The sequence below is a fragment of the Cervus canadensis genome, chromosome X (assembly GCF_019320065.1).
Source record: "Cervus canadensis isolate Bull #8, Minnesota chromosome X, ASM1932006v1, whole genome shotgun sequence".
NCBI classification, from domain to species: Eukaryota; Metazoa; Chordata; class Mammalia; order Artiodactyla; family Cervidae; genus Cervus; species Cervus canadensis.
The window spans coordinates 51,281,868-51,306,979 of record NC_057419.1 but is presented as its reverse complement, the minus strand read 5'-3'; the positions used below and the strand labels follow the sequence as shown (position 1 = coordinate 51,306,979).

The 25,112-nt window shown below is 50.2% G+C and overlaps 2 protein-coding genes and 1 long non-coding RNA gene across 16 annotated transcripts in view; 1 reads left to right on the top strand and 2 right to left on the bottom strand.

Annotated features, from left to right (window-relative positions):
• Positions 1-6,308, bottom strand: part of HDAC6 (histone deacetylase 6) — an 18,553-nt gene extending 12,245 nt beyond the window's left edge. The window contains exons 1-9 of one of the 9 annotated variants that reach the window (XM_043457903.1): positions 6,194-6,308; positions 4,994-5,116; positions 4,780-4,908; positions 4,557-4,645; positions 2,531-2,615; positions 2,384-2,424; positions 1,607-1,703; positions 1,368-1,465; positions 52-156 (exon numbers count right to left, since the gene is read on the bottom strand). In XM_043457903.1, coding sequence (XP_043313838.1) covers positions 52-156; positions 1,368-1,465; positions 1,607-1,703; positions 2,384-2,424; positions 2,531-2,615; positions 4,557-4,645; positions 4,780-4,908; positions 4,994-5,086 — 737 coding nt within the window. In that variant the 5' untranslated portion in view covers positions 5,087-5,116; positions 6,194-6,308. The other 8 variants (XM_043457898.1, XM_043457901.1, XM_043457900.1 and 5 more) reach the window with 8 other exon arrangements.
• Positions 5,762-25,112, top strand: LOC122434496. 6 transcript variants are annotated; one of them, XR_006267383.1, is made up of 6 exons: positions 5,762-5,871; positions 12,631-12,744; positions 14,440-14,625; positions 16,290-16,466; positions 23,474-23,586; positions 24,179-25,112. It is a non-coding gene; the product is annotated as an uncharacterized LOC122434496 (long non-coding RNA). The 6 variants fall into 6 exon arrangements; XR_006267380.1 differs by having other exon boundaries at positions 24,082-25,112; XR_006267381.1 differs by having other exon boundaries at positions 23,441-23,586; positions 24,082-25,112.
• On the bottom strand, positions 13,978-20,875 carry GATA1 (GATA binding protein 1). Its single transcript, XM_043457906.1, has 6 exons — positions 20,579-20,875; positions 16,655-16,893; positions 15,791-16,165; positions 15,542-15,687; positions 14,895-15,020; positions 13,978-14,497 (listed from the first exon to the last, which is right to left on the bottom strand). Exons 2-6 carry the CDS (start codon positions 16,872-16,874, stop codon positions 14,126-14,128), a joined length of 1,239 nt encoding a protein of 412 aa, XP_043313841.1. The 5' UTR covers positions 16,875-16,893; positions 20,579-20,875; the 3' UTR covers positions 13,978-14,125.

The following is a 25,112-nucleotide window of genomic DNA, read 5'->3' as shown; positions in this document are numbered from 1 at the left end:
ACCACACCTCATATCACCCTCATTACACCCGCCCTGCTGCTTGCTGCTGACCTCTGAATATCATGCTTCTGTTGGGCGTAACGGGCAGCCACGGCCACGTGGTTGAACATGCAATACCCATCCATGAGACTGTGCTGGGCGTGGTGTCCAGGAGGCCTGAGCAGGGCAGGGAAGGCCACAGATTGCTGGTGGTGGGGTTCTCCTCTGCAGAGATGGACTCTTCCTGCTCTCTACTCCTGGACCACCAACTCCCTCAGTGCTGATGCCTGCACAGCTGCCAGGAACTGAGTACTTGGGGCCCTCAGACCCTCACCCCTAGTCTACTCTTCTCTCTCTGAAGGAAATTTGAAAATGCTCATTAAATGATCAATGCATACACCCTCATACCAAGTCCTTCTGCTCCTGGGGACTTAGTCCACAACCTATATAACAAAAAGGGTGAAATAACATGTTTATAATTGGATGATATTTGTTGCAGCATTTTTTTGGAAACAGCAATTGATTGGAGAGAACTAAAATGCCCAATGGTAGGGGCTGGTTAACTTACTGCGTATTTGTATAATGGTGTTCTACACAGGTCTAGCCTATACACTGTTAAAGAAAAAAGCTTTCCAAGATATAAAAGTGAAAAACGCATGGTACAGGAAGTGTATTGAATGCTACCATAATTTGTGGCTAATAAAAGGGAGGAGGGCTTCCCTCATAGCTCAGTCGGTAAAGAATCTGCCTGCAATGCCGGAGACCCAGGTTTGATTCCTGGGTTGGGAAGATCCCCTGGAGAAGGGAATGGCAACCCATTCCAGTATTCTTGCCTGGAGAATCCCATGGACAGAGGAGTCTGGCAGGTTACAGGGCATGGGGCTTTAAGAGTTGGGCACAGCTGAGCAACTAAAACCAAAGGGGAGGGAGGAAAAAAACTACATCTTCTGCATTTCATCACTTCTGGGGTGCCAAGGATAATAAGATGGACTGTGATTTTTTCACATGTCAACAACAAAGCAGGAAATTATGCCAAAGGAATTCTGAGGCATTACTGTTTCTAAGATGCATCTGAATTTCAAGATGTTACAAATATGAAATAATATACATCCTAGAATCAATAAAATATGGTATTTATCCCACAAATAGGCACAGACTGTTTCCAGGAGGACACATGAGTCATTGGTTACAGTGATTACCTCCAGGAGAGGAAGCAGGGGTCTGGAGACGGGGTGAGGGGTAGGGAGGACTTTCACTTGTACCTGACTGTCAACCTTTTTTCACATTTGATTCTTGAACCATGTAAATATACTATCCATATCACTACCTTTCACATTTGAGAAAGGAATTTTTTTTAATGTAAAAAGCCAAATGCCAGTGGGCCCTACCTGACGATGGCCATGCCATTCCGGATCTCAGCCCCCAGGACTGCATCCACCAGCCTGAGGACAGAGCCTGAGGCCAGGCAGGCACAGGTGTATGAGTTCTGGAGAAGACAGTAGGGAATCAGAGAGGGGAATGAGGGAGAGAGTGGCCACTCAGCTACTCCCTCCAGGGTGGTGTGGATGTGGGAATGGGGAATCCCAGGATGGCCACCACCCTCTGCCCTCACAGTTCTCATCCATACCGGATGCAGATAAACTGAGTCATAGGTATCTGCTAGGACGTGGAGTTCCCCCTCGTTCATGTACTGGGTCGTTTCCATCAGATCAATGTATTCTAGGCTGGGTACATAGATGGGGAATGGGATTCAGGGGTCCGGCTTCCTCCCTGGCCCTGAACCAGGGCCCCATACCCTCCCCAATAGAGTCCTCCATTCATCAAACCCCTGGACAAGTCAGGCCTCCTCACCTGTCAATGTAGGAGATAGCTGGGGTAGAGGACACCTTCCGTGCTCCTTCCCCAGTCTGTCTCATTTCTAGTAATATCCTTTGTCCTCTGCTCTGGCCATATCAGATCCTACCTCCAGGCCTTTGGCCAGACTGTCCCAGCTGTCTGGACCTCCCTCTCCTCAGCCTTCTTCATTGGACTCATTCTTTTTCTCTTCTCAGCTCTGATATTCCCTCTGACAAGCTAACTTTCCTTGAGACATACCACAACAGGCCTCTTATTCTGGGTTCCTTCAGCCCCGCTGGGGGAACCCTCTGATCATTCCATCCACACATCCATTGTCTGTTTACACATCAGATTATAGTAACAAAAATAGCTCACCAGGGACTGATGATATGCCAGGCACCATTCTAAGTACATATCACACCCTCCTTATGTTTACTAGCTCCCAGGTTACAAGCATGACACTGAGATTCAGAGAGGCTCAGTGACTTGCCCAAGTGACATTCCTTCTCAAAGCATTGGCCCAGGGGCAGCCGCCTCCCCATCCCCTACGAGGCTCCTAAACCTTCACCTGTGAACCAACATCAGCTCCTCCTTTTCGGCGAATCGGGCCTAGGGAGACAAGAGAGAGACAAAGGGCTAAGGATCTGCTCTGGCTGTGCCCGGGTCCCTCCCTCAGTCACTGCCTTCCGCCCAGGATGATGGCTGGGGGACTCACCTGAAAGGACACGCAGCGGTCCAGGAGGCCCTCCTGGATCAGTTGCTCCTTGATGGCATGGAGCCGCTCTGGGCCTTCCGGGAAGCTGGGTTGACAGAGATACAGATATATGACACTGGTGAGCACCACATCTGCCCCATCTGCCCTTTCACGGCTGCTGACCCGTGAAACTGGAGTCACCTCTGGCACCTGGTGGCTCTGTTCTCACAACATATCCAGAGCCTGACCCTCTCGTATCACCTCCAGTGAATGCTACCATAAACTCTGGCTTGGGTTACTGCACTCAGCTGGCCTCCTGGCTTCTGCCTCTGCTCCCCCAGCAGTCCTTTCTCTGCACAGCAGCCTAGACATTGGTTAAAACTCAAATCAGGTCACGTCCTTCCTCTACTCAAAACCTTCTCCTGGCTCCCATCTCATTCAGGGTAAAAGCCAAAGTCCTCTCCATGCCCCAGAAGTCCTGTGACCATCTGCTCCCATCACCTCTCTGACCCCCATCTCCTACTGCTTGCTTCTACACCGGGCTCCTCCCTATTCCTTAATGAAAACCAAGTTTCCACTTGCTCTCCTTCCTGCCTAGGACAAGCTTCTCCCAGATGTCTCTTTAGTTCACTCCCTTACCTCCTTCAGATCTCTGCTCAGATAATGAGGCCTTACCTGATCATATTTAAAACTGAAGAGTACCCTCCACCGCACTTTCTGCTACTCTCCCTCCTGCTTCAGCATTTCTCCATAACACTTCTTCTAACATACTTTATCCCTTGTTTTTTGTTTGTTTACTGTGTCTCCCTCCTCTACAATGTAATCTCCACAAAGGCAGGAATTTTGTTTGTTTTGTCTACTGCCTGTCCCTAGTGCCTCTGGAGATAGATATGTATTTGGTAATGAAGCCTTTTGCCATCTGGAGTCTTCCACTGGAAGAGGGGCAATAGAAATTAAACTGGTAAACACTTAAGTATGTTGTTTTTAGTTACTAAGTCATGTCCAACTCTGCGACTCCATAGACTGTAGCCCTCCAGGCTCCTCTGTCCATGGGATTTCCCAGCCAAGAATGCTGGAGTGGGTTGCCATTTCATTCTCCACATAAGAATAATAATGGACAAAACAATGGCATGGGTTAGGAATATCTCAGGTGTGGGGAAAGGGGAGTGGCCAGGCAAAGCCCTCTCCAAGGGTCTCCTTGAGATCTGAATGTTAACTGGGAGAGGAGGCTGAGATGAGAGAATGCCAGGCATGTTGGAAGAACAGTAAGGGGATCAGTGTGCAGGAAGTGAAGCAAAGCAAATGAGGGGGAGGATTGGCTGATGAGGTCATGGAGGTGATATGGAACCAGGTCACGTGGAACACTGAAGGCCAGGATGAAGAATTTAAACTTTACCTTCAGGGAAACAGTCTGTCCTTGAAGGACTTTAAGAGAGAGAACATCATCGCATGTATTCTTTTAGGCTGCTGTGTGGAAAACAGGCAGTAGGGGTGAGGATGGAAGCAAGGAGGCCTCTGCAAGTCTAGGTGAGTCATAATGGTAGTGGCAGTGGAGGCAGCAAGGACAGGTCAGATTCTGAATACATTTTGAACAAAGCCAAAAGAATTTGCTGATGGATTGCAACATGTGACTGAATGGGAAGTGTAATTCTTCCATTTCAGCACAAAGGTCCCTTCTTCAAGGAAGCCTCCTGAGAACCCTGGATACTAGTCTAAGGTCCTCTAGTAAACACTCTTGAAAGCCCTGGTCTTAGGTCCTCCTTCATTAAACACCTCACATTGCTGATGGCTACTTCGAGACCTGTTCTCCTACTTACCTGTCAGCTCCCTGTCTTGTCTGACACATTTGTATCATCATCTCTGGCACACAGTAGGCACTCAATAAAGGTTCGCTGGCTAAATGAACCCATTCGAGCCTGAGCCCCATCTCCCTAAATCATCTGCTTCCAGTCTCTAGGCTAGATTAAGAAAGGGTTCATTCTTGCTAATGGGCTCTAAGTGCATATATTTGTATAGTCTGGGTATGGCCTGGAGGAGCCAGCCTCACCTGTCATCCCAGAGGCAGTGGAATTCATTTAGCTGTTCATCGAACACCAAGCCAGTGCCAGACAGTGCCCTGGCCTCCAAGTTCAGATCCTGCGAGGAAAAAAATGGGAGAGACTGATGCATTGAGGGTCTGAATCAGTGGGAACATCCCACACAGTCCAGGATGGAGAACCTTAGGGTTTTGATTGTCCCAGGAGGCTAAATTGAGGCCAGGCCCCTCTCACCAGCCCTTGCAGCCCCATGATTAGGTCTTGCTCGGCTGTTTGGCTAAGCTTCTTCATTCTGCCTTTCTTCTTTACCTCCGCTAGATTGGGGCTGGAGCGGAGTATGGCACCCTTTTTAACACCTCGCTTCTGCCAAACAGAGAGAAAGGTCAGAGTCCAACGCACAGCCCGCTGCTCCCCCTCCCCCTCATCAATGCAGGTTGGGGGGCCTCACCGAGGTGATGCTGGAGTCGTGGGTGGGGGAGTGGGGATTGTGCCTACTCCTTCGCTCCTTGGGTGTAGTGGAATCCTGACCGGTGGAGGTCATGGCTGGGGAGACTTCACCCCTGACGCGGTCCTGGGGGGTGGGGTGGAGGTAACTGTGAAGGGGCCCGAACGCCCTTAAGACCCCACATCCCAGCCCCTTCCCAGACCCCGCCCCCTACGCTAGTCTCCTTCCCTTATGCTGGCTCTTCCCCACCGCCTTCTAAACTCCGCCTCTCAAGGCTCTCTCCCTCCAACAGGGTGTCCATCCTACCTGGTCCCGCCCATTCCACTAGGCTCCATCCCTTTAACACTATTCTTTCTCCTTTCAAAGTCTTGCCCTTTAACAGAGCAATTAACCCCCAAGCTCAGTCCGTTCTCACCGCCCCTTCCGCTCTATCAACCCTTTCATTCCTCAAAGCCTCGCGCAGACCCCACCCCTTCGCAAACCTGCCCCTTCCAGCCAATCTCCCGAGATAATCAGCCACCCTTTCACTCAGCCAGACCCAGCCCCGGCCCCGACTCCACCCTTAACGATTCACGTAACTCCACCCCTTATCGGGCCAGCCCAGCACCTTCTACTTGGCTAGATCCTGACCCTAACGCTTCGACAAGCCCGGCTCCTCAGGGGACTGCCTCTTTCCCTCCAACAGGCCCCACCCCCTACCCAGGTCCAACCCCTAGCGCTTCACCAAGCCCCTTCCAGCCAGTTCGAACCGCCTTCCGCTGGCCCCTCCTCCTTCTCGCCGCCATTGGCACCGACCAATCCCTTCCGCTCCACCCACCGGGTGCAGCCCCTTTCTCAAACTCCGCCCTTGCCTGGAGCCTCCAAATTCCTGACAACCGCAGGTGCGTGATCCCCTCTTTTACATTGGGCCGGTCTCTCCACAGACCGCCCCGATTCCGCCCACACAGGGGATCTTGCCGCGCCGCCGCGCCCCTAGTGCGGGCCACACCCCCCGTGGATTCACTAACGGCTAATCCACTTCTCTGCGCGCGACGCTGGCCGTACTGCGCCTGCGTGAGGCGCGTGCCGGCGGTTCGACCAAGCGCTCGGGCTCAAGCCCGACCCTCTCCCAACCACCAGTGCTGTCGTTCTATCGGCCATGGCCGCCGTCCCTCATTCCCGGTCCACTTACCTTAGGAGCCCTCCAGACCCGCGCCAACTTACCGTGCGATGACTCAAGAGTGCAAGCAAGCAAACAAGGGCGTTAGGAAGGGGCGCTTTCTCACCTCCCCGTGGCTTCCCGCGCGACGCGCCGTAATGACGTAGCCCGGGCGGGCTGGTGGTTGTGCCTGGAGAGCGTTGGAATCTGGACAAGGCTGGTGGCGGCCAAAATGGGAGTGGTGATGATGATAAATGTGAGGATTTTCTGAGTTCATGTTCACTAAGGTAGTACACAAGAAACATTCACCAAATGTTAGGTATTAATATTCTGCCGCGAAAATGAATGGTGGAGCGGAAGGAGTCTTGGTAGGGGCAAATAATTGTGATAATAGCAAGTATTGTTGTGACAGGCATTGTCATAAGCCACAGTACTATGAGGTAGTTCCTTGAGGCTGCTTTGCAGATGAGGAAACTAAGGTTACGTGACTTAACCATGTGACCTTGGGCAAGTTACTGAACATCTCTGTGCTTCAGTTTCCTCATCTGGAAAATTGTGATAATGATAGTGCCCAGAGACAGAATGGACCTCAGGAGGGGAGTTTTTATTTGGGTGGTGGCCCTCCACAGGGTCACTTCTGCTCCCATGCTGTAATAGAAAGTGTGTGCCGTAGGGGGGAGTTGCCCCTGTGCACCCCATCCCCAGCTACCTCACATCGCATGTCTAAATGTCAGCCCCACAGTAAGCCAGTTTGTCCTCCTAATCTCCCTCTCTCATTCTTCACCATTTCCTACCGGGCTGTAGGCTGGGGTGGGAGAGATAAGCGGTCTGAGGTTCAACATCGCTTACTAACAAACAGATTGACAGCCCCATTGCCCAGTAGCTGGGTCCTCTGACCTTCTTGCAAACCCCAGTTCAAGCCTTCTCGTCCCTTACAGTCTTTTCCTATCTGACCATGTGTTTTGTCCCAGTGGAAGAGCGTTACAGTCTTAAGACCTTTAAGCCTCTGCATAGACCAAAGAAAGCATATACACCCTAAGGAGCATTTTGAGATTGTGATGCAGGGTAAAAGAGTAGGGAGTCTTGTAAAGGCCAAGGCCCATATTTTTCTGAATAGTCAGAAGAGAGATTTCTCTAGAGCTGACGATGGCAAACTTTTTCTATAAAGGGCCTAATAACAAATATTTTAGGCTTTCCAGGTCTTATATGGCCGCTGTGGCATTGTCTTTCTTCCTGTTCTCCTTCCCTCTCTTCCTTTCTTTTCCTTTCTTTTGGTTCCCTTTCTTTCTTTTCCTTCTTCTCTCCCTCCCTTCCCCTCCCTTTCTCTTCTTTATGTTCTTTTTTTCTCTTTAAAAGTGTAAAAACAGGTTGCAGTCTGGCTTTGGCCTGAAGGTCACGGTTTGCTGATCCCTGCTGTACAGTGTCAGTCTTCGGTTTCCTTTATCTGGCTGGGATTCTTTTACAGGATGAGTGCAGAGGTTCCATGTTTCCTGAGGATTGGTATTCCTCTTGTGTGAGGTGTGAGTGTAGGGATTCATAGAAAAGGTCAGGTTATTTCTGCTGTTCTTGTACTGGGTCAAGCAAATGTTCCTGGACAGAATGAGGATAGGGATTCCTATAGTTTCTGTAGTGGTGTTCCTCTATGAAACTAGGCAGGGGTTTCTACACAGGAAATACCAGTTGTTTCTAGGGAACTCCAGGCTACACATTCCCATACAAATTCAGGATGAGGCTCTATAAACTGCATTATGACAGGTTCCTATAAAGAGGTGGTTGTGGTTGTTTAGTTGCAAAGTTGTGTCCAACTCTTGTAGCCCACCAGGCTCCTCTGTCCTTGAGATTTCCCAGGGAAGAATACTGGAGTGGCTTGCCATTTCATTCTCCAGGTTATCTTCCCCTGCTGCTGCTGCTTAGTCGCTTCAGTCGTGTCTGACTCTTGTGTGACCATATGGACTGTAGCCCACCAGGCAACTCTGTCCATGGAATTCTCCAGGCAAGAATACTGAAGTGGGTTGTCATGTCCTCCTCCAGGGGATCTTCCCAACCCAGGGATCGAACCCTGGTTTCCTGCATTCCAGGTGGATTCTTTACTGCTGAGCCACCAGGAAAGCCCATAAAGAGATTATGTAGCCCAATTCAGGGTCAGCATGGGTTTTTCTGTAAAGGTTCAGAGCTGTGTTCATACAAACTTAGGATTAGGTGTTCATGTCCAGAGTCAGTCTAGATTGCTATTAATTGTGCTAAATTATGTTAGCTGCTGTAAAACCTAGAATCTCAGAGGCTTCACAGATGCATGTTTATTTCTTACTCATACAAAATCCATTGGGAATATTTATTACTGGTCATTCATGGACCCAGGCAACTTCATTTCACAGCTCTGCTCTCCTCTAAGCCCTTGGAATCCTCACTATTCAGCTAATAGATGGGGAAAGAGAGAGTCGAAGATTCTTTGAGAGAATTTTATGGACGAGGTCTGGAAGTGTAGTATGTCAATCTGCCCACATTCCATTGGTCAGAGCTCTGTCACATGCCCATATCTAATTATAAGGGAGGTTGGAAAAGTGAGTGAGCCTAGGAAGAAAAGGAACAGGTTTGAGAGCGTACAGCAGTGCCTGCTACAGGATTCTATAGACTCCACAGAGCTATGCTGTCCAATGTGGTAGTTACTAGCTACACACTGAGCCCTTGAAATGTGACTAGTCCAACTTGAGATGTACTGTAAGTTTGGAATACACACTGAGTTTTTTTTTTAATTGGTATAAATAAATATCTCGATAACATTTTTGGGGGGGTGAGCTGTGTCATGGGGGATATTAGTTCCCTGACCAGGGATCAAACCTGAGACCCATAAAGTGGAGAAAGAGTGTGAGTCAGTCACTCAATCATGCCCGATTCTTTGTGACCCAATGTACTGCAGCCCACCAGGCTCCTCTATCAGTGGGCTGTTTCAGGAAAGGATACTGGAATGGGTTGTCATTTCCTTCTCCAGGGGATCATCCTAACCCAGGGATCGAACCTGGGTCTCCTGCAGTGCAGGCACATTCTTTACCGACGAAATTATGAGGGAAGGCCCCCTATAGTGGAAGTGTGGAGTTCTAACCACTGGACCACCAGGGAAGTCCCAGCAATAGCTTTTAAATTGATTAAAATAATTTTATTTATTACTGACTGTGCTTGGTCTTCATTGCAATGTGGGCATTCCTCTCATTGTGGAGAGCAGGAGTAACTCTAGCTGTGATGCTTGGGCTTCTCATTGCAGTGGCCTCTCTTGTTGCAAAGCACAGGCTCTAGGGCGGGTGGGCTCAGTAGTTATGATTCCTGGGCTCTAGAGCACAGGCTCAGTTGTGGTGCTCGGGCTCAGTTGCTCCACAGCATGTGGGATTGTTCTAGATCAGGGATGGAACCCATGACTCCTGCACTGTCAGGCGGATTCTTTACCACTGGGCCACCAGGGAAGCCCCTATATCGATTACATATTGAAATGAAATACCGTTGGTCCTTGAACAAAATGGATTTCAATTTGTGGGTTCACTTGTATGCAACTTTTTTTCAATACATGCTACTGCTACAGGATCCGAGGTTGGTCGGATCTGTGCTTAGTCGCTCAGTCTTGTCTGACTCTTTGCGAGTCTATAGATGTGAAACTGCTGATGTGGAGAAACCAAATATAGAGGACTGACTATAAAGTTATACATGGATTTTCACTGCTTGGAGGTGTCAGTGCTCTTCCCCCTTGTTGTTAAAGTGTCAACTGTACTCAATTATGGTGGGTAAAGTATAATATATATCATTTAAATTAACGTCACCTGTTTTTCTCTCTTTTTAATGCAACTGCATGAAAATTTAAAATTACACATGTGACTAGAATTGTATTTCTTTTGGACAGCACTGCTATCAAGAATTCTCTTTAATGTATCAGGACAGGGGTTCTCATGGAGGTACAGAGGTTTCTCTACAGGGTCAGGTTGTTTTGTCTGAGGTCTGGAGAATGACCCTATCATCTGGTAAGACAGGTTTGTAGAAAAATATGAGGATTGGAGACATTGTAGAATGAGAGGGAAGGATGTGAAGGCAGATTAAGCGTGGCTGTTCCTTTAGAGGCTAGAAGGGTGGTTTTCTGTAGAGGGTCAGGCCAGAGGATCATAACATACTGAGGCCAGGTATTTCTGCATGGGATCAGAGCTGGGTGGCCAGAGACACAGATTGAGAGACTCTTTTAGGGGTTAGGCCAGGGTTTGTTTGTTTGCTTGCTTGCTTGTTTTTCATTTTGTTGGGGGTATAGCCAATTAACAGACAATATTATGATAGTTTCAGGTGAACAGCAAAGGGACTCACCCATACATATACACATATCCATTCTCCTCCCAACACCCCTCCCATCCAAGTTGCCACATGACATTGAACAGAGTTCTCTGTGATACAGTGCGTCCTTGTTGGTTATCCATTTTAAATGTAGCAGTGTGCGTGGTAAGTTGCTTCAGTGTTGTCCAACTGTTTGCGACCCTGTGGACTGTTGCCTGCCAGGCTCCACTGTCCATTGGATTTTGCAGGCAAGAATACTGGAGTGGCTTGCCATTTCCTACTCCAGGAGGCCAGGGTTCTTGTACAGACTCAGGACAGGTGATCATGGTGATTCAGATTCTGGATTGTTTAACAAGGTCGGAGCAGAAGTTCCTGTGCAGGATAGATGTTTTTATATACTGGTTCATTTCTTGGATGTCTCTCAAATCAGAGGTTCCCTTTGAGTGTGAGAGCAGGGTTTTCTGTACCAGCTCAGGACATAAGTTCCTGAAAGGACTCAGAGGGTGGTCCCATGCAGCATCAGGACAGAGATCCTGTGCAGAGGTAGGACACGGTCACCTTCACAGATTCAGGTGAGGGTTTCTTCTGTTGGGTCAGGACAGTGGCTCCTGTAAAGGGCAAAAGAGGGGCTTCTGGAACAAGGCTGGGAAAGGGGCTGTCGTAGAGAGTCACAGGGCTTCCCGTGCAGGGTCACAGGGGTGTTTCCACAGGGGGAGGTTAGGAGTTCCTGGAAAGGATCAGGTCAGAGATTCCTATAAATGAGTCAAGTTAAGGATTTCTGTGGAGAGTCAGGATAAAGGTTTTCTGCCTCAAGTCTGGTTAGAAGTTCCAGGATAGTTATAGTCAAGGCCTCCTGTAGAGAGTCATGGCCCTGGCGCAGAGGGTGAGGAGGGGAAGCCCTCTAAAGTGTCTGGGAGGAGGATCCTATGCAAAGTGAGGCCATAGGTGGCTGCATAGGATGAGATATGGGCTTAAAGTTGAGGATTAGGACAGGTGTCCCTGACACAGGGTTTCCTGTGTAAGTTCAAGACTGAGGTTCATGTTGAGAGTTAGAGCATGAGTTCCTGCATGCTCTGCACGGTGGGTTGTGAGAATCAGGCTCATTGTGCAGAGTGACATCAGGAGTTGTCCACCTTGGAGGCAAGGGCTTCTAAACTCAGTCTGGATTTTCTGCACTCACTATATTTTCTAGTGAGTGAGGTATTTGAAAATGCCACCTGAAGGGCAGGGCTCCAGTACATTTTGAAGACAGAGGTGTCCTGTCCAAGGTCAAGATAGGATTCCTATAAAGAGAGAGAGGCTAGGGAAGAGGGTCAGGACAGGCATTTCTGTTAGGGGTGGTACAGGGACCTTCTTTCAGTGGGAGTTCCAGATTGCCAGCAGGAGTAAGGCAGAGGTTCTTGTGCCATGGGAGGCCAGGGGTTCCTCCTGTGCAAGGTGAGGGCTGCTGTTCCTGTCCAGAGTCAGGCTGGGTTTCCTGTTGATAATTAGAAAAAGGGATTCCCTTAGAGTCCCAGAACTAGGTTTCTGTACTGGGCTTGGGCAGCCATTCTTATAGCCGGTGCGGACCCGGGTTCCTGAGCAAGGTGGGGCCAGGCACATTTCCACACAGGTTCTGAGAGGGGTTTCTGTTCAAGATGAAGACTAGGCCTCCTCCAGGCTGAGAGGGCTGGGGTCCTGTGGGGGCAACCAGGCTTTTACAGGGCCAGAGCCCTTGTGGACAGTTCCTGTAAGGAGTGTGTGGACCACTATGATTCTCACATGGGCTAGTGTGGTGACTGCTCTGAAGGGGTGCTGCTGTGTTCAGGACAGCTACTCACCCCTACTGTGTTCAAGTGTGTGGACCCACAGTCCCCACCTTGGGGCTCCAAGGGAGAAGCTCTACAGAGAACCAGACCAATTAAGTGTGAGTAAGACTCACTATACCCACTCCAGTATTCTTGCCTGGAGAATCCCAGGGGCGGCAGAGCCTGGTGGACTGCCATTTATGGGGTCGCACAGAGTCGGACACGACTGAAGCGACTTGGCAGCAGCAAGACTCACTATAGTGAAGGGAGGGTCACCCATCTAAAACCCACTCCTTCAACTCAGTGTGGTTAGGGCAAGTCCTGAGCCTAGCTTTTCATTAGTCAAATGAGCATGAGTGCAGTTTCCTCAGGCTTTTTTTTTTTTTTCCCTCAGGCTTTTTTTTTTTTTTCAGGTGTTCATGAACTAAGGTGGCTGAAGCCTCTCAGCTGTTGCTGACCCACAGTGAGCACTCAGTTAAAGGTGCTGCTTTCTGTTAGGAGCTGCTGGAAAGCCTCGGCCAGCTGTGGTGAGCCACTTAACCTGTCTGGTTTAGGATGTCACCTGACTGCTCCCATGTAAAGGTTTGTTAAATGGAAGTACAGGTTCCATGTTCAGGGAAGCAGTTCACCCTGGTGAGTAGGTAGGTGTGTTGGGGCGGGAGCTGGTACTGTGGGGAGCTCCCCGACCTTCAGGGTCTAAATATCACCCCCAGAGGGCACTTTGTCCTCCTAATCTCCCCCGCTCGTTCTCTACCATTTCCCACAGGGCTGCAGGCCTATCTGGGTTGAGAGAGGTAAGAGCTGAGTGACAGAAAGGCCCATAGACAGCCTCACAGTCCCGCACTGGCCTTCTGACCTACTTGACGGCTACCATCCCCCCCTCCCTTCCTCCCTTTCCTGTCCTCAGATGTCTGATGTCCCTTAGAAGAGGGTTTCTAGCTTACACCAGCTGAAACTGATGGCTCAGACGGTAAAGAATCTGCCTGCAATGCAGGACACCCGGGTTCAATCCCTGGGTTGGGAAGATCCCCTGGAGAAAGAAATGGCAACCCACTCCAGTATTCTTGCCTGGAGAATTCCATGGACAGAGGAGCCTGGCGGGCTACAGTCCATGGGATCGCAAAGAGTTAGACACAGCTAAACAACTAACACATACATTGTCAGCCACTCGGAGACACTGGGACATGGCCCACGCCATACGATATGCTCACACACATACAGACTTACACAGAAATACTGTTGTCACCAGACCCACAAAGACATTCTAAGACTCAGACCCTCACGGTCCCACAGCTGTGCCTCACACACCATCATATAACAGTTCTTGTTCAACGTTCCGAAATGTGTATGGATCCACTTCTGTGCCCAGCACACATGCCGTCGTGCTGTCTCAAAGATCACCCCACTGGTGCACAACCCCACACATTTACTCAGCATGTGCTGCCGCTGACACACTTCCACATACTTCACACACTCACCCCTGCCCAGCTTTTCAAGTGTATCTGGAGTCACACACATCATGTCACACAGCCTCATCCCTAGTGCCCGTTGCACACCAGCTCCCGCCATGATGTGTTGGTGCACGTGCTGTCTCATACCACCTGGACGCTGTCACACTCAGTTTCACATATACCATTACAATTGTGAAGCCCCATGTGCCATCTCCCATGGTCACACATGGCAGCCCACAGTGTCATGCAATAATCGTGGACACAGATACACACACACACCCCCAGTCCCACACAGACTCACATCTCTATTTTCAGGACTCTGGTGGTTTTATTTTACAGAAGCTTTGAAGGTCCAGCCCAAGGTTTTTCTAGGTCCCAGAAGGTTGGGTGGGACACACTGCTGGCTAGAAATGGGGAGGGAACACCAGACCCTGCCCTGAGGCCATTCTTTGTGCCCTCATGAGCTGAGTGGGGCCACCACAGAGGTGGTGGTGGTGGGAGGCACAGGGCCTGTGGGGAAGGAGCCTGTGGGTGAGCCCAACAGGGGTCCTGGGAATGGCATGATATGGCTCACAGGCCCTGACAGCACTACAGGGCCCAGGCCTTGGTAGACATGGGCAGTACCAGGTGGGCCCAATGTCAAGCCTGAGGTCACCTCCCCACAATTCCCGCTACTGCTGCCCCCAGCCACCACCATGAAGCCGCCAGATGGTCCTTCTGCTGCTCCTGTAGCTCCTAGGCTGGATCCCCGTTTCTTTTTCCCTTTCCCAGAAGCCTTGCGATTTCGAGTCTGGATACCATCCTTCCTCATGGTCAGTGGTCGGTTCACCTGCCAAGAGGGAGGCCATGGCTGTTTCCCAGCTCCACATCTTGCTCTATGACTCCTCCAGGGATGACCAATTCACCCCACTTCTAAGAAGAGAGAACTTATGACAAGAATCCTGAAGTTTTCAGGCTGTGAGTTTGGGAAAGCCTCTCAGGTTGATGGGAGCTGCCCCTGGTCTAGGGCAGGGCAGGGGAGTGGAAATTAGCTGATGGCCTAGGGAGGAGGTAACAGGTGGGAATCAGGAGAGAGGGTGGAGGGGTGAGGGAATGAGGGATGGAGGAAGGGTGAAGGAGGAGGAAGGAAGGAAATATCTAATGGAGAAGGGAAGGGGGAAGGGTGGAGGGGAAGGAAGGGAAATGGGAGGAAGGAGAGGAGGGAGGCTCCAAGGGCCCTGGGTCACCTGGTGTAGCTTGTAGTAGAGGCCGCAGGCGTTGCACACAGGGTCCCCGCTGGCATTTCTCCGCCACAGTGTCGTGGTGGTTGTCTGGCAGTTGGTACACTGGGTCCCTGCCCTTTTGCTGACAATCTGGGGGAGAGAGCAAGTAAGCATGGACACACTTCTGGGTGGAGGACCAAAGAGGTGAGGGTCAGGTTGAAGGCAGGGTTTGCTTCAGGGAGAGGGCTGGAGTTTCTGTGTAGGTGAGGACAGGGCCTCCCTGCCAGGATAGGCATTTGGAGTATTTTATGGGGCACTACACAATTTGCATGTAACTTTGGCCATCCACTGGAATCATTATGTGAATTAGAAGTAATTCCCCTGCATCCTAGCCAGTTCAACCAACACATCTGAGGAGGGTTTCAATCAATCCCTAGTGGTTCAAAGTGCCCCAAAGTGATCCCAGTGTGACGCAAAGGAAGAAAAGTGCAGGGAGAGGATAGGATTCCTGTTTGCAGTCTATGTTGTTTGGTCAAGGATAAGAGGTACTGTACAAAGCTGGTTTCCTGGGTGGATGGGGAAGGAGCGGAGCATGTGGGTTCTTATAGATCATCAGGACTGGGATTTCTGTGCAGGTTGAGAACAGCAGGGATGGCAAGGCTTGGTGTTACCAGGCGCTTCTTGGGTCGGATGAGGGGCCTGTTCTGCCCATTCATCTTGTGATAGAGGCCACAGGCATTGCACAGGTAGTGACCTGTCCTGTCCCGCCGCCACAATGGTGTCGCCGTTGCTCCACAGTTCACGCATTCTCTGGCCTCTGGTGGGGTAGACAGAGGGCAAGAAGGACTTAGTCTCAGACCAGCTTTCCCTTGGTCACCCCCACCAACCTCAACCTCCCAGTCCTTTTTTGAGAACCTCACCACAGGGGGTTAGGGGCAGAGTTCCACGAAGCTTAGGGGAAGAATAAGGTGCTGGATTGAGGGGGCTCCCAGTGGGAGAAAAGTAGGTACTAGAAAAGTCAGGACCCCCGTAGGCACTGCTAGGGACTGGAATTGAAGGTGGTGCAGTCCCCAGTGTCAAGAGGTCTGGACTCATCCGCTCCGTCTTTAAGGTCTCCAGGAAGCTGCTTCCCCCTTTCCCATCCAGATCTTCTGAGGCCTGGGGAGAGGAGTCCTCACGGGTGGGGCACACAGTTGAGGCAGGGTAGAGCCCGGTCTTGCCATAGGCCCAGCTAGCATATGGTGAGCCCCCGGGGATCCCCTCCATACAGTTGATCAGTGGGTACACCTGAAAGACTATGGGGGTATGGGAAAGAAAGAGGAAAGAAGAGAAACAATCAGTCTAAATTCGTCTTACTTTCAGGGTCTAATGATGCCCAAGAGCCCCAATATGGTGACCAAGTTTCCATGCTTTGAACAGGTGACCAGAAGAACTGCTGGTGTTTGAGTGACTCCAGTGTTCTGAGCCCTAGTGGTTGCTCTGTCCCCTGACCTCCAACCATTTCCAAATGAGCTTTGAGGATGACTTGTTGGGATTTGGAACCGCATATATTACCTGGAAACTCCAGCCACTGTCTACTTCCATCATTGCTTCCCGGTATGGCTACCCCAAGAGGACAGGTTGGGGAGCAATGGCATTCCCAGTTCTGGACTTGACTAGGAGTCAGCACAGAGATGTGAAGCCTTGTCCCATTTTCCAGAATTGACTCTTTGAAGGATTCTGGGTTTCCATGACAACCTTGACAGCACAGAACCAGTGCCAAGATAGCCACCCAAAGAAGTTACCTGGGGAGTGTCTGTAGGCCTCAGTGTCCCTGTAGTAGGCCAGTGCGGCAGCTGCAGCCGTGGCAGTGCTGGCGGCAGTGGAGGAGGCTGCTGTATCCAAGCCCTCAGACCCGGGGGGAAAGAAGACCCCCGATTCTGGTGGTGAAGATACCAAGGCAGGGTCCATAAACTGGGGTAGGGGCTCGGAGGTCCCCAAGGCCCCGAGGCCAGGGAACTCCATGGGGCCTCTGGGGTTTGACCTGTGAGGACAGGAGGGGTCCTCAGACATAGAAACGCCCCTCTCCCCTCTCTATTCCCTCTTCCTCCTTTCTCCTTCCTCCCACTCCATTCCCTCAATCCTCTTATCCCCCTTTTCCACCTCCCTAGTACCCTCCTCTTGCCTCCTCTGTCCACCCTCATCTCTCCCTTATCTTCCATTCAGTTCTCTTACTCCCTATCCTGCCTCTTTCCCCTTCTTCCTCTTATCTTTCCTCTCCTCCTTTTCTTTCCTTCATACCCTCCTTTTACTTCTCTTCTGTTTTATCTCCTCTCCATTTTCTCTCCCCATCTCTTTCTCCTCCTCTCCCCCTCTTCCTTCACTTTCTACTCTTCCTCCTCCTTCCTTCCTCCCTGCTCTCTCTTTTTCCCTTCTTCCTCTTCCTCTCCCTGTCCTTCTTTTCTCCCTGGTCCTCTATCTCTTCTCTCCTTCTGTCTCTTCCTCCTCTTCCTCCCCTTTTCTTAGCCACCTCCCCCCTTCCCCATTCAACAACTGCTTCACTCCTCTTTCCTTCTCCTCCTTTGTCCTCACCTCCCCTCTTTTGTCTTCATCATTCTCCTTTGCCTCCCTTTCTGCTCATCTCTTTCCCCTTCTCATTTTTTCTTCTCCTCCTCCTCCACTTTCACTTCTTCCTCTACCTCCACCACCTCACCCTCCTAGGAATGTGTAGGTGGGGTGGGCTGAGCTGCAGAACCAGAGTCCCTTGAACTCCTTGGTCATTCCCCAGACCTTGGGGTTCAGCCTCCTGTCTCCCCAACTTCATCCCTATCTGTTGCATCTTGCCTTCTGACTTTCTCAGAAACCCCATGGTTTCCGGCTTGACTGTCCCCTCCTCCACCTCCGTTGAGTGTGCAGACAGAGGGCCCCCTCAGTTCCTCCCTGTTTCATGGGGGGGTCAGTAGCCCCACTGCTTATCTCTGCCATCCCCGCCCAACTTTTGAAATCACCCCAAGGCCTGTGGCTTCCTCTGAGGAGGGGGACAGGTGGGAGGTGTTCCCTCTGCCTGTACCCTGTCCTCTGGGGAGGTCTGCCATAGTTCTGCTTTCAAGTTCGTTCAGTCCCCACCATCCCCAGGCCTTAGTTTCCCCATCTGCTGGATAGGAGGTGATGACAGGGGTCTTTGCCCCTTTCCTCTATTCTTCTCTGTGTGTATCTCTTGTCTCCTTGTGTTTCTTTTCCCCAACCCTGCTTCTTGTCAAGTCTGGCTCTCTATTTCCCTCCCATTTTTCTATGCTACCATGATTCGTCTTGCACTCTCTGTGCTTTTATAAATGTCTGTTTTTCCTCCTCCCTTTGTCTGTCTTCCCATGTCTCTGATTCTCTTTCCATCTTTATCTCTCCTTTATCTCTTTTTGTCTATCTCTTTCTTTGCTCTCTATATTTTTCTGTTTCTCTTTTTTCCTCTCCACTCATCTCTCTGAATGTCTGTATATCTCTCCTGCTCTGTCTCTTTCTGCTTGTTTGTCTCTTCCTTCGTGTTTCTCTCTGGGTCCTCTGGCCTTATTTTAATGTCTTTCTCAATGTTCTCAAACCCCTGATCATACCCTTCTGCACACAACCCCAGTTGAGGAGTCAGGAAACCTACCCCCACCCTTGACTTGCCCTGTCAATCTGAAAGCCTTGGTCTCCCTGTCTGTAGGGTGAAGTGACAGAGATAAAGAAGACCACCTTCCCCTGCCTAAGTGACCCATTGTATTGCCTATGTAGACAGGCTCACAGCTGGGCCCTAGGTTGGGGTTGTGCTGGGAAAGAGACAGCCCTGTCAATGTACCTACCATCAACCTTCTCTAGGCCCCAAGGCACCTTCTGTCTTCTCTGGGGACAGTGTCTTGCCTCCTCATCTCCAACTCCATCTCTTTCCTCTCTGTCTTGCCATGATTCTATCCTTGAGTCTCTCTCTGCATTTCTATCTTACTCTCCTTTTCTGCTCCTGAGTCTCTCCCTCTTTCCTGTCTCTCCATCTCTCTTACTCTTCCTTTGAGTCTCTGTTTTTCTTCTTTCTCTTCATGTCTCTGTATTTTGCTCCTTTTCTGTCTCTCCTCTCTTTGTTTTTTTTCCTCCTTTTTCTCTGTCTCGATTTGTTTCTTACTCTTTTTGTCTCTGTTAACCACTGTACTTTTATCCCCTCATCCTCTCCTCACCAGCACCCCCCCAGTCTCCTTCCAACCCCACTGCCCCTGTCCCTACACCTTGTACCTTGGCAGGTCCAGGACTGCCCACCCCTCTCTGGCAGGGGCCCACCTCCCCCCGCCCCCCCCCCCAGTTATCTCTCTGGACAGAGATAAAGTTTATCTCGAGGCTGGGGGATATGAAAACTCCTTATCAGCTGCCCCACTAGAGTAAGTGCTGCCCCAACGGGTGGCAGGCAGCTGGCCGGCCCTCAGCTCTCCCTCTGTCCAGCCCCTCACCCCAGGTAACGTCCCCACCCCAGCCCTCAAGGGAGGGTTCCTCGGGACTGAAGGGAGTACAGATGGGATCTGGGGGCAGATGAGTCTTGGGAGAGTCTGAGATGGAGTTTGAGGATTAGATATGGGGTTAAGGAGTCAGGGGTTTGGGGAATAACTATGGAGTTTGGGGTCAACAAATGCAAGTTTAAGAAGCAGTGAAAGGTTTGCTTGAAAAGTCACATTTTGGGATCAGAAATAAGTTGGGAAGGCAGAATCAGTGTTGGGGATCAGAGGCAAAGTTTGAGAGAGAGGGAAAGTTGAGAAGTTGGAGCTATAGTTTAGGGGTCGGGGTGGATTCTGAGAGTCATGGAAAAGTGTGAGGGTCCAAGGGTTTTGCTGGAGCAGAGACGGAGTTATATAGGCAGGCAGAGGTGTGTCTGATGACTAGAGATGGCTTATAGGAGCACAGGATGAGTTTGAGAATAGAGATACAATTGGAGTGCAGAAAGATTGGGTCCAGAGAGGGCACCTAGGGGGACAGAGAAATATCGGGACGCTAAGATGGGGTTTAGAGAAGGCAGACAGGAGGATTCATGTGACAGAACAGATTGAAGGGGTGGACTTGGTGTTTGGAGTGATGAAGACATTTTTATGCATAGGCAAGGAGTTGGGGGAGAGAAATGGTTTTAGGACATCAGAGAGAAGTCACAGGGAACAAGTACAGGATTTGAGAGGCAGTGATGGGGTTTAGAGCATGGAGCTAGGGTTTGGCAGTCCAGAGACAGGTTTAGGAGGTCAGAGAGAGAATTGGGGGCAGAGACGGGTGTTGTGGAGTAGGCAGGGGCTTCAGAGCAGAAAGAGGTGTGCGTGGTGGTGGGCACAGAATTGAGCCTTTGTGGTGAATTCAGAGACAAGTTTGCGTTAGTGAAAGTCATATTTGGGGCAGAGGTTAGGATTTGGTGGGATGAAAGCATGTTTCAGGTCAGAGATGGAGTATGGTGGGCAGAGTTAAGGGATCAGGAGAGCATAAATATCTTGGAAGCAGTGGATGGGAGTCAGGGCAGAGAGAATTGGATTTAGGGGGCAGATTTGGGGTACAGATGGGGGTTGGAAAGATAGAGGTGGTCTGGAAGAGCTGTCAGGGGATTCAGGGGTGGTAGACACTTTGGGGACCAGTGGTGGGTTGGGGAGCCTAGAGCAGGCTGGAGGAGTAGCCTTGAAGTAAGGGGCAGCAGGCCCAGGGTTTGCCTTGCTGGGGGCTTTTAGGGGGCTGAGACTGACCTGGGCTGGTTGGTGCGGAGGGTTCAGCTGCTTTGGGGATGTGACGAGCTCAATGTGATCCCAGGGGGTGTCCAGGCTGGCCTTGGCCTTTGAGGCTCCCTTCCTCCTTCCCTCCCTCCCTCCCCTCTCCCTCCTCCCTCCTCTCCAGGGAGTGGCTGGTGCCCCAGTGGGTGGGGCAGGCCAGGGGAGGGGGCGGGCCCCCTACTGGTGGGGCACCTCTTGGGCAGTGGGGCCTTCTTCCACCCCACCTGCCCACCCTGTAGATTCTTGGACCCTGTTTGACTTGGGCTTCTGTGGGCTTCAGTGTCCAGTCAAACAAAAATGGGCTGAAAGCAAGATAAAATGAAAATAGCAGATATGGTTTCATGATCCCACTGGGCTTTTCAGTGAGTTTTACAAACGTAAAGCCCCTACTGTGTGCTTATCCAGGTGAGGGCTGGCCCCTTATGTATGTGTCTTCCTGGCCAGAGGGAGAGAAGGGCTGTGACTGTACCCATTTTGCAGGTGATAAGAATGAGGCTCAAAGAGGTTTGGTGGGAATTTGAATCAAGATGTTGGTGGGACATCTTCAGGACCCAGGCCCACCCCGGGGACCAGGCCAAGACTGGCGGGAAGCAGAGGCACATTCACTCAGCGCCCCACTGGGGCTTACGCCAGCTCTGGCCTGCCCTGGGGCAGCAGATAAGTCTTATCAGATGGAGGCCGGCGTGGCTGTTGGCTCCGCGGTGGTAACAGGCTGTCTTGGGCTGGGGGGGGGCGGGGCTGGGGGGGCGCCCAGGGACAGTGGCCTCAACTTCTTGCCCGCCATGCGGCTTTGGAGGCGGGAAACAGGTGGGACTAGGGGTTGGTTCCTCTGCAGGTCCTTGAGTAGGATAAAAGGGGAAAGGAAGGAGGGACGGATAGAGAAGGGAGAGAGGTAGAGAGATGGGAATGATGAGACACAGATAAATAGAGAAAGAGACAGAAAGAGACGTAGAGCTGGAAGGAGACAGAGAGAGGGCACAGAAAGGAAGGAGGGGTGAGAGACGCACAGAGAGAGGGCACAGAAAGGAAGGAGGGGTGAGAGACGCACAGAGAGGGGCAGAGACAGTTAAGGGCAGACAGAGGCTAAGAGAAAGGGAGACAGGTAGAGAAGGACAGAAGGTGCAAGATAAAGCCTGAAAGTGACAGAGGCCAAGGATACAGATGGAGAAACTGAGAAGGGAGAGAAAGATGATACAGAGACGGGGAGGACAGAGACACAGATTCAGCGACAGAGGCTTTGAGAGGAAGTGATGAGACCCCAAGTAGCAGCCTGGCATATGCCCTGGGTAGGTGGTGCCAGGGTGGGTGGGATGGGAGGGGATGTGGACTGATGTAGACCCGTGTGGCCTGTGGCCTGAGAGGGACCTCCAGAGAGCCACTGGGCCCCTGTGCCACCTTCTTATTCTGTTCTCCTTCCCCCACATAGTAACAATGGTGACAACGACCACTGTCTCATTGCTGACACAGACCCGTGTCCTATTCTGAGCACTTTCCCCATGTAAAATCATTGAATAAACATGTAAATATAGCTGTCCAACTTGGGTCCCTGTAGGGCAGGGGGTAAGACTAACCAGCCATGGCCCTGGGACTCCACGGGCCGGGGAGTTCCCTGGTCCACCCATTCTATGGATGAGGTGACGGAGACACACCAAGGGCAGAGGGCAAGGATGAGTAGGCTCTGCTCACTCACTGGCCCACCCCAGAGGGATTTTATCATCCTCATCTTACCTGTCTGGGCCTCACTGTCCTCATATGCAAAATGGAAGATTTGAGGAGGAAAGGAGGCTATTTATTGAGCTCCTGCTCTGTGCCCCACTCTGTGCCAAGCCCTTGTCAGTAACAGAGAGGACAAAGACCCCTATGACTCAAGTGATGATTTCAGGACATCCACTCTGGAGCTGGCCCATCCTCATTTATGGGCCACCCTTACCACTGACTGGCGTGTGGCCTTGGGCAGTTACTGTCACCTCTAGACTTCAGTTCCTCATCTGAAAAGATGGGGTACTAGCGGCCACTCCACAGGATGATTAGAGCAACTCAATGAGACTTTATCTATTAAGTGATTTCAACTCACTTGATTCTGAAATCTCAATAAATGTTAAGTATTCTTATTTATTCATTGAGTGCCTACTGTGTATGAAGGATGGTATTTGGTCCTATTTTATTAGCACTACTTCTAATGCTAGTACTAATGCTAGTAATATGCTGATACCAATACCAGTACTAATTCTAACACTGATACTAGCACTAATGCTAATTTTAATAGTGATACTAATAATGTTTATTATTAGTAGTAAGCATTAATAGTAATGGGCTTCCTGGTGGTTCAGATGGTAAAGAATCTGCCTGCAATGCAGGAGACCCAAGTTCAATCAACCCACTTCAGTATTCTTGCCTAGAGAATTCCATGGACCAGGGAGCCTAGTAGACTACAGTCCATGGCGTCGCAAAGAGTCAGACACGACTGAGCGACTAACATAACATAACATAAATAATTATGCTAATTCTAATCTAATATGAGTACTTTATTAATATTCATACTAATTCTAGAACTAAATTATTATTCATTTTAATTCTATCAACGACTCCAGTGGCTAATAATAATAATACTAATTCTGATACTAACGTTTTTCCTAGCACTAATATAATAACCACAGCAGCATTGTTTGCCAAGCCACCCCAAGCACTGTGCTCAATGCTCTCCATGCATCATTTTTATCCTGATCTCACCAATCCTTATGGTGTAAGTGCATATAATTGCCCCCATCTTCTGGACTGGGAATAGGTGCAGAGAAATGAAAATGTTCATCCAAGGCCTTGGGTTCTTTCTTGTCTCAGCTCTGACTGATTTGCTGCCTGATTCCTGGGCAGGTCAACCTCTGAGCCTCAGTTTCTTTGCTTGGAAAATGGGTATAATCATGGAACCCACCTCAAATGTTGTTGAGAGGCCACTCAACACAGGGCCTGCCTGCACATCATAAATGGTAAGCTCTGTAGTAGTAACTCTCTTCACTATTATTAGAAATAGCAGGTGCAGTGTTGGGGTAAGGTGGGGAAGTCTACCCTCTGCAGAGGCATGTCTCAGACAAGGGTTTGGCTGCTGGACTCACAGCCCATTTCTTCATAACTGGAGTGGAGAAAGGGTTCAGAACGGAAGTAAAGCGTGGGGAGTGGGGGCCTCAGGGCTCTGCCTCCATCAAGAACCAAAACCCTGAGGCTCTGAGGCCAGGCCTCACCCCATTCCCTCCCCCATCCCTGTGGAGGGGGCACAGGCCCAGAAGTCTGTGGTGACAGTTCAGCCAGCAGGGAGGCAGCTGGGAGTGGGCAGATAAGGGAATCTCCAGGGCCAGGCCAGGCTTTGGGGGAGCCCAATGAGGGCGGGGGTGGGGGCGGGGGTGGGTGTCTGGGCCAAGCATCCTTTCCCTCAGGCCTCCATTTGAGACTCAGCCCCAACGGCCTCTCTTCCTCTCTCTTCCCAGAAGCCTTCCCTGACTGGTTCCCTCCCTCCTGGCATCTTCTGGGGCTCCAGAGCTTGGTCCAAGCCCATGGCATTTGGACTATTCTTGTCTCTTCCAGACTGTGGAGTCCATCAGGGCTGGGACGAGCCTGACTCCCCTCCGTGTCAGTAGCACCTGGAGAAGCATCAACCAAAGTCGACTAAAGAATCAGATGTTTGCCTTAAAACCACACTATTTTGTTTTTAAGAGAAAACTATAAAAGATACTATAACAAGCACTCACCTTTGTCAAATGTTAATATTTTGCCCTATTTACTTTAGGTCTTTTTTAAAAGAAATATATTACAGATACAGTTGATACCCTTGCACCAATTTAATTTCATTTCCCCCTCTCCTTCCACTACCTTGAATTTGGTGTTTATCTTTCTCATTAATGTTTTGATATTTTACATTGCATTACTGCACATGTATGTACCCATGAACAACAAATGATACTTGGGAGTTTTGGCCTGTTTTTGACCTTCATACAAATTAAATCATATAGTATGTGCTTATTTTGCTCAGCATAATATCTGTGAGATTCATCCACATTGTTGTATAGCTCATTTTTTTTTTATTGAGATGTAATTCACATACCACAAAATTCACCCTTTAAAGTATACATTTCAGTGGTAAGTAAATTCACAAGGTGGTACAACTGTTAACCACTTTCTGATTCCAGAACATTTTCATCATCCCATAAAGAAACCCTGTGCCCATTAGTAGCCATTTCCCTTTCCATTTCCCCCTCCCCACAGCCCCTGGCAACCACTAATCTACTTTATATCTCTATGGAGTTGCCTGTTATGGACATTTCATATAAATGGAATCATACAACATGTGGGCTTTTGTGACTGGCTTCTTTTACTTCACATAAAGTTTTCAAGGTTCGTTAATATTGTAGCAGAGAAGGCAATGGCAACCCACTCCAGTACTCTTGCCTGGAAAATCCCATGGACGGAGGAGCCTGGTAGGCTGCAGTCCATGGGGTCACGAAGAGTCGGACACGACTGA

Coding starts and splice junctions, on each gene's coding strand:
- GATA1 (XM_043457906.1), bottom strand. CDS start 16,874: ATGGAGTTCCCTGGCCTCGGGGCCTTGGGGACCTCCGAGCCCCTACCC. Junction 15,021..15,541: donor TCCGACCCAAGAAGCGCCTG/GTAACACCAAGC, acceptor TCTCTCCCCCAG/ATTGTCAGCAAAAGGGCAGG. Junction 14,498..14,894: donor TCTACTACAAGCTACACCAG/GTGACCCAGGGC, acceptor CCCTCTTGGCAG/GTGAACCGACCACTGACCAT.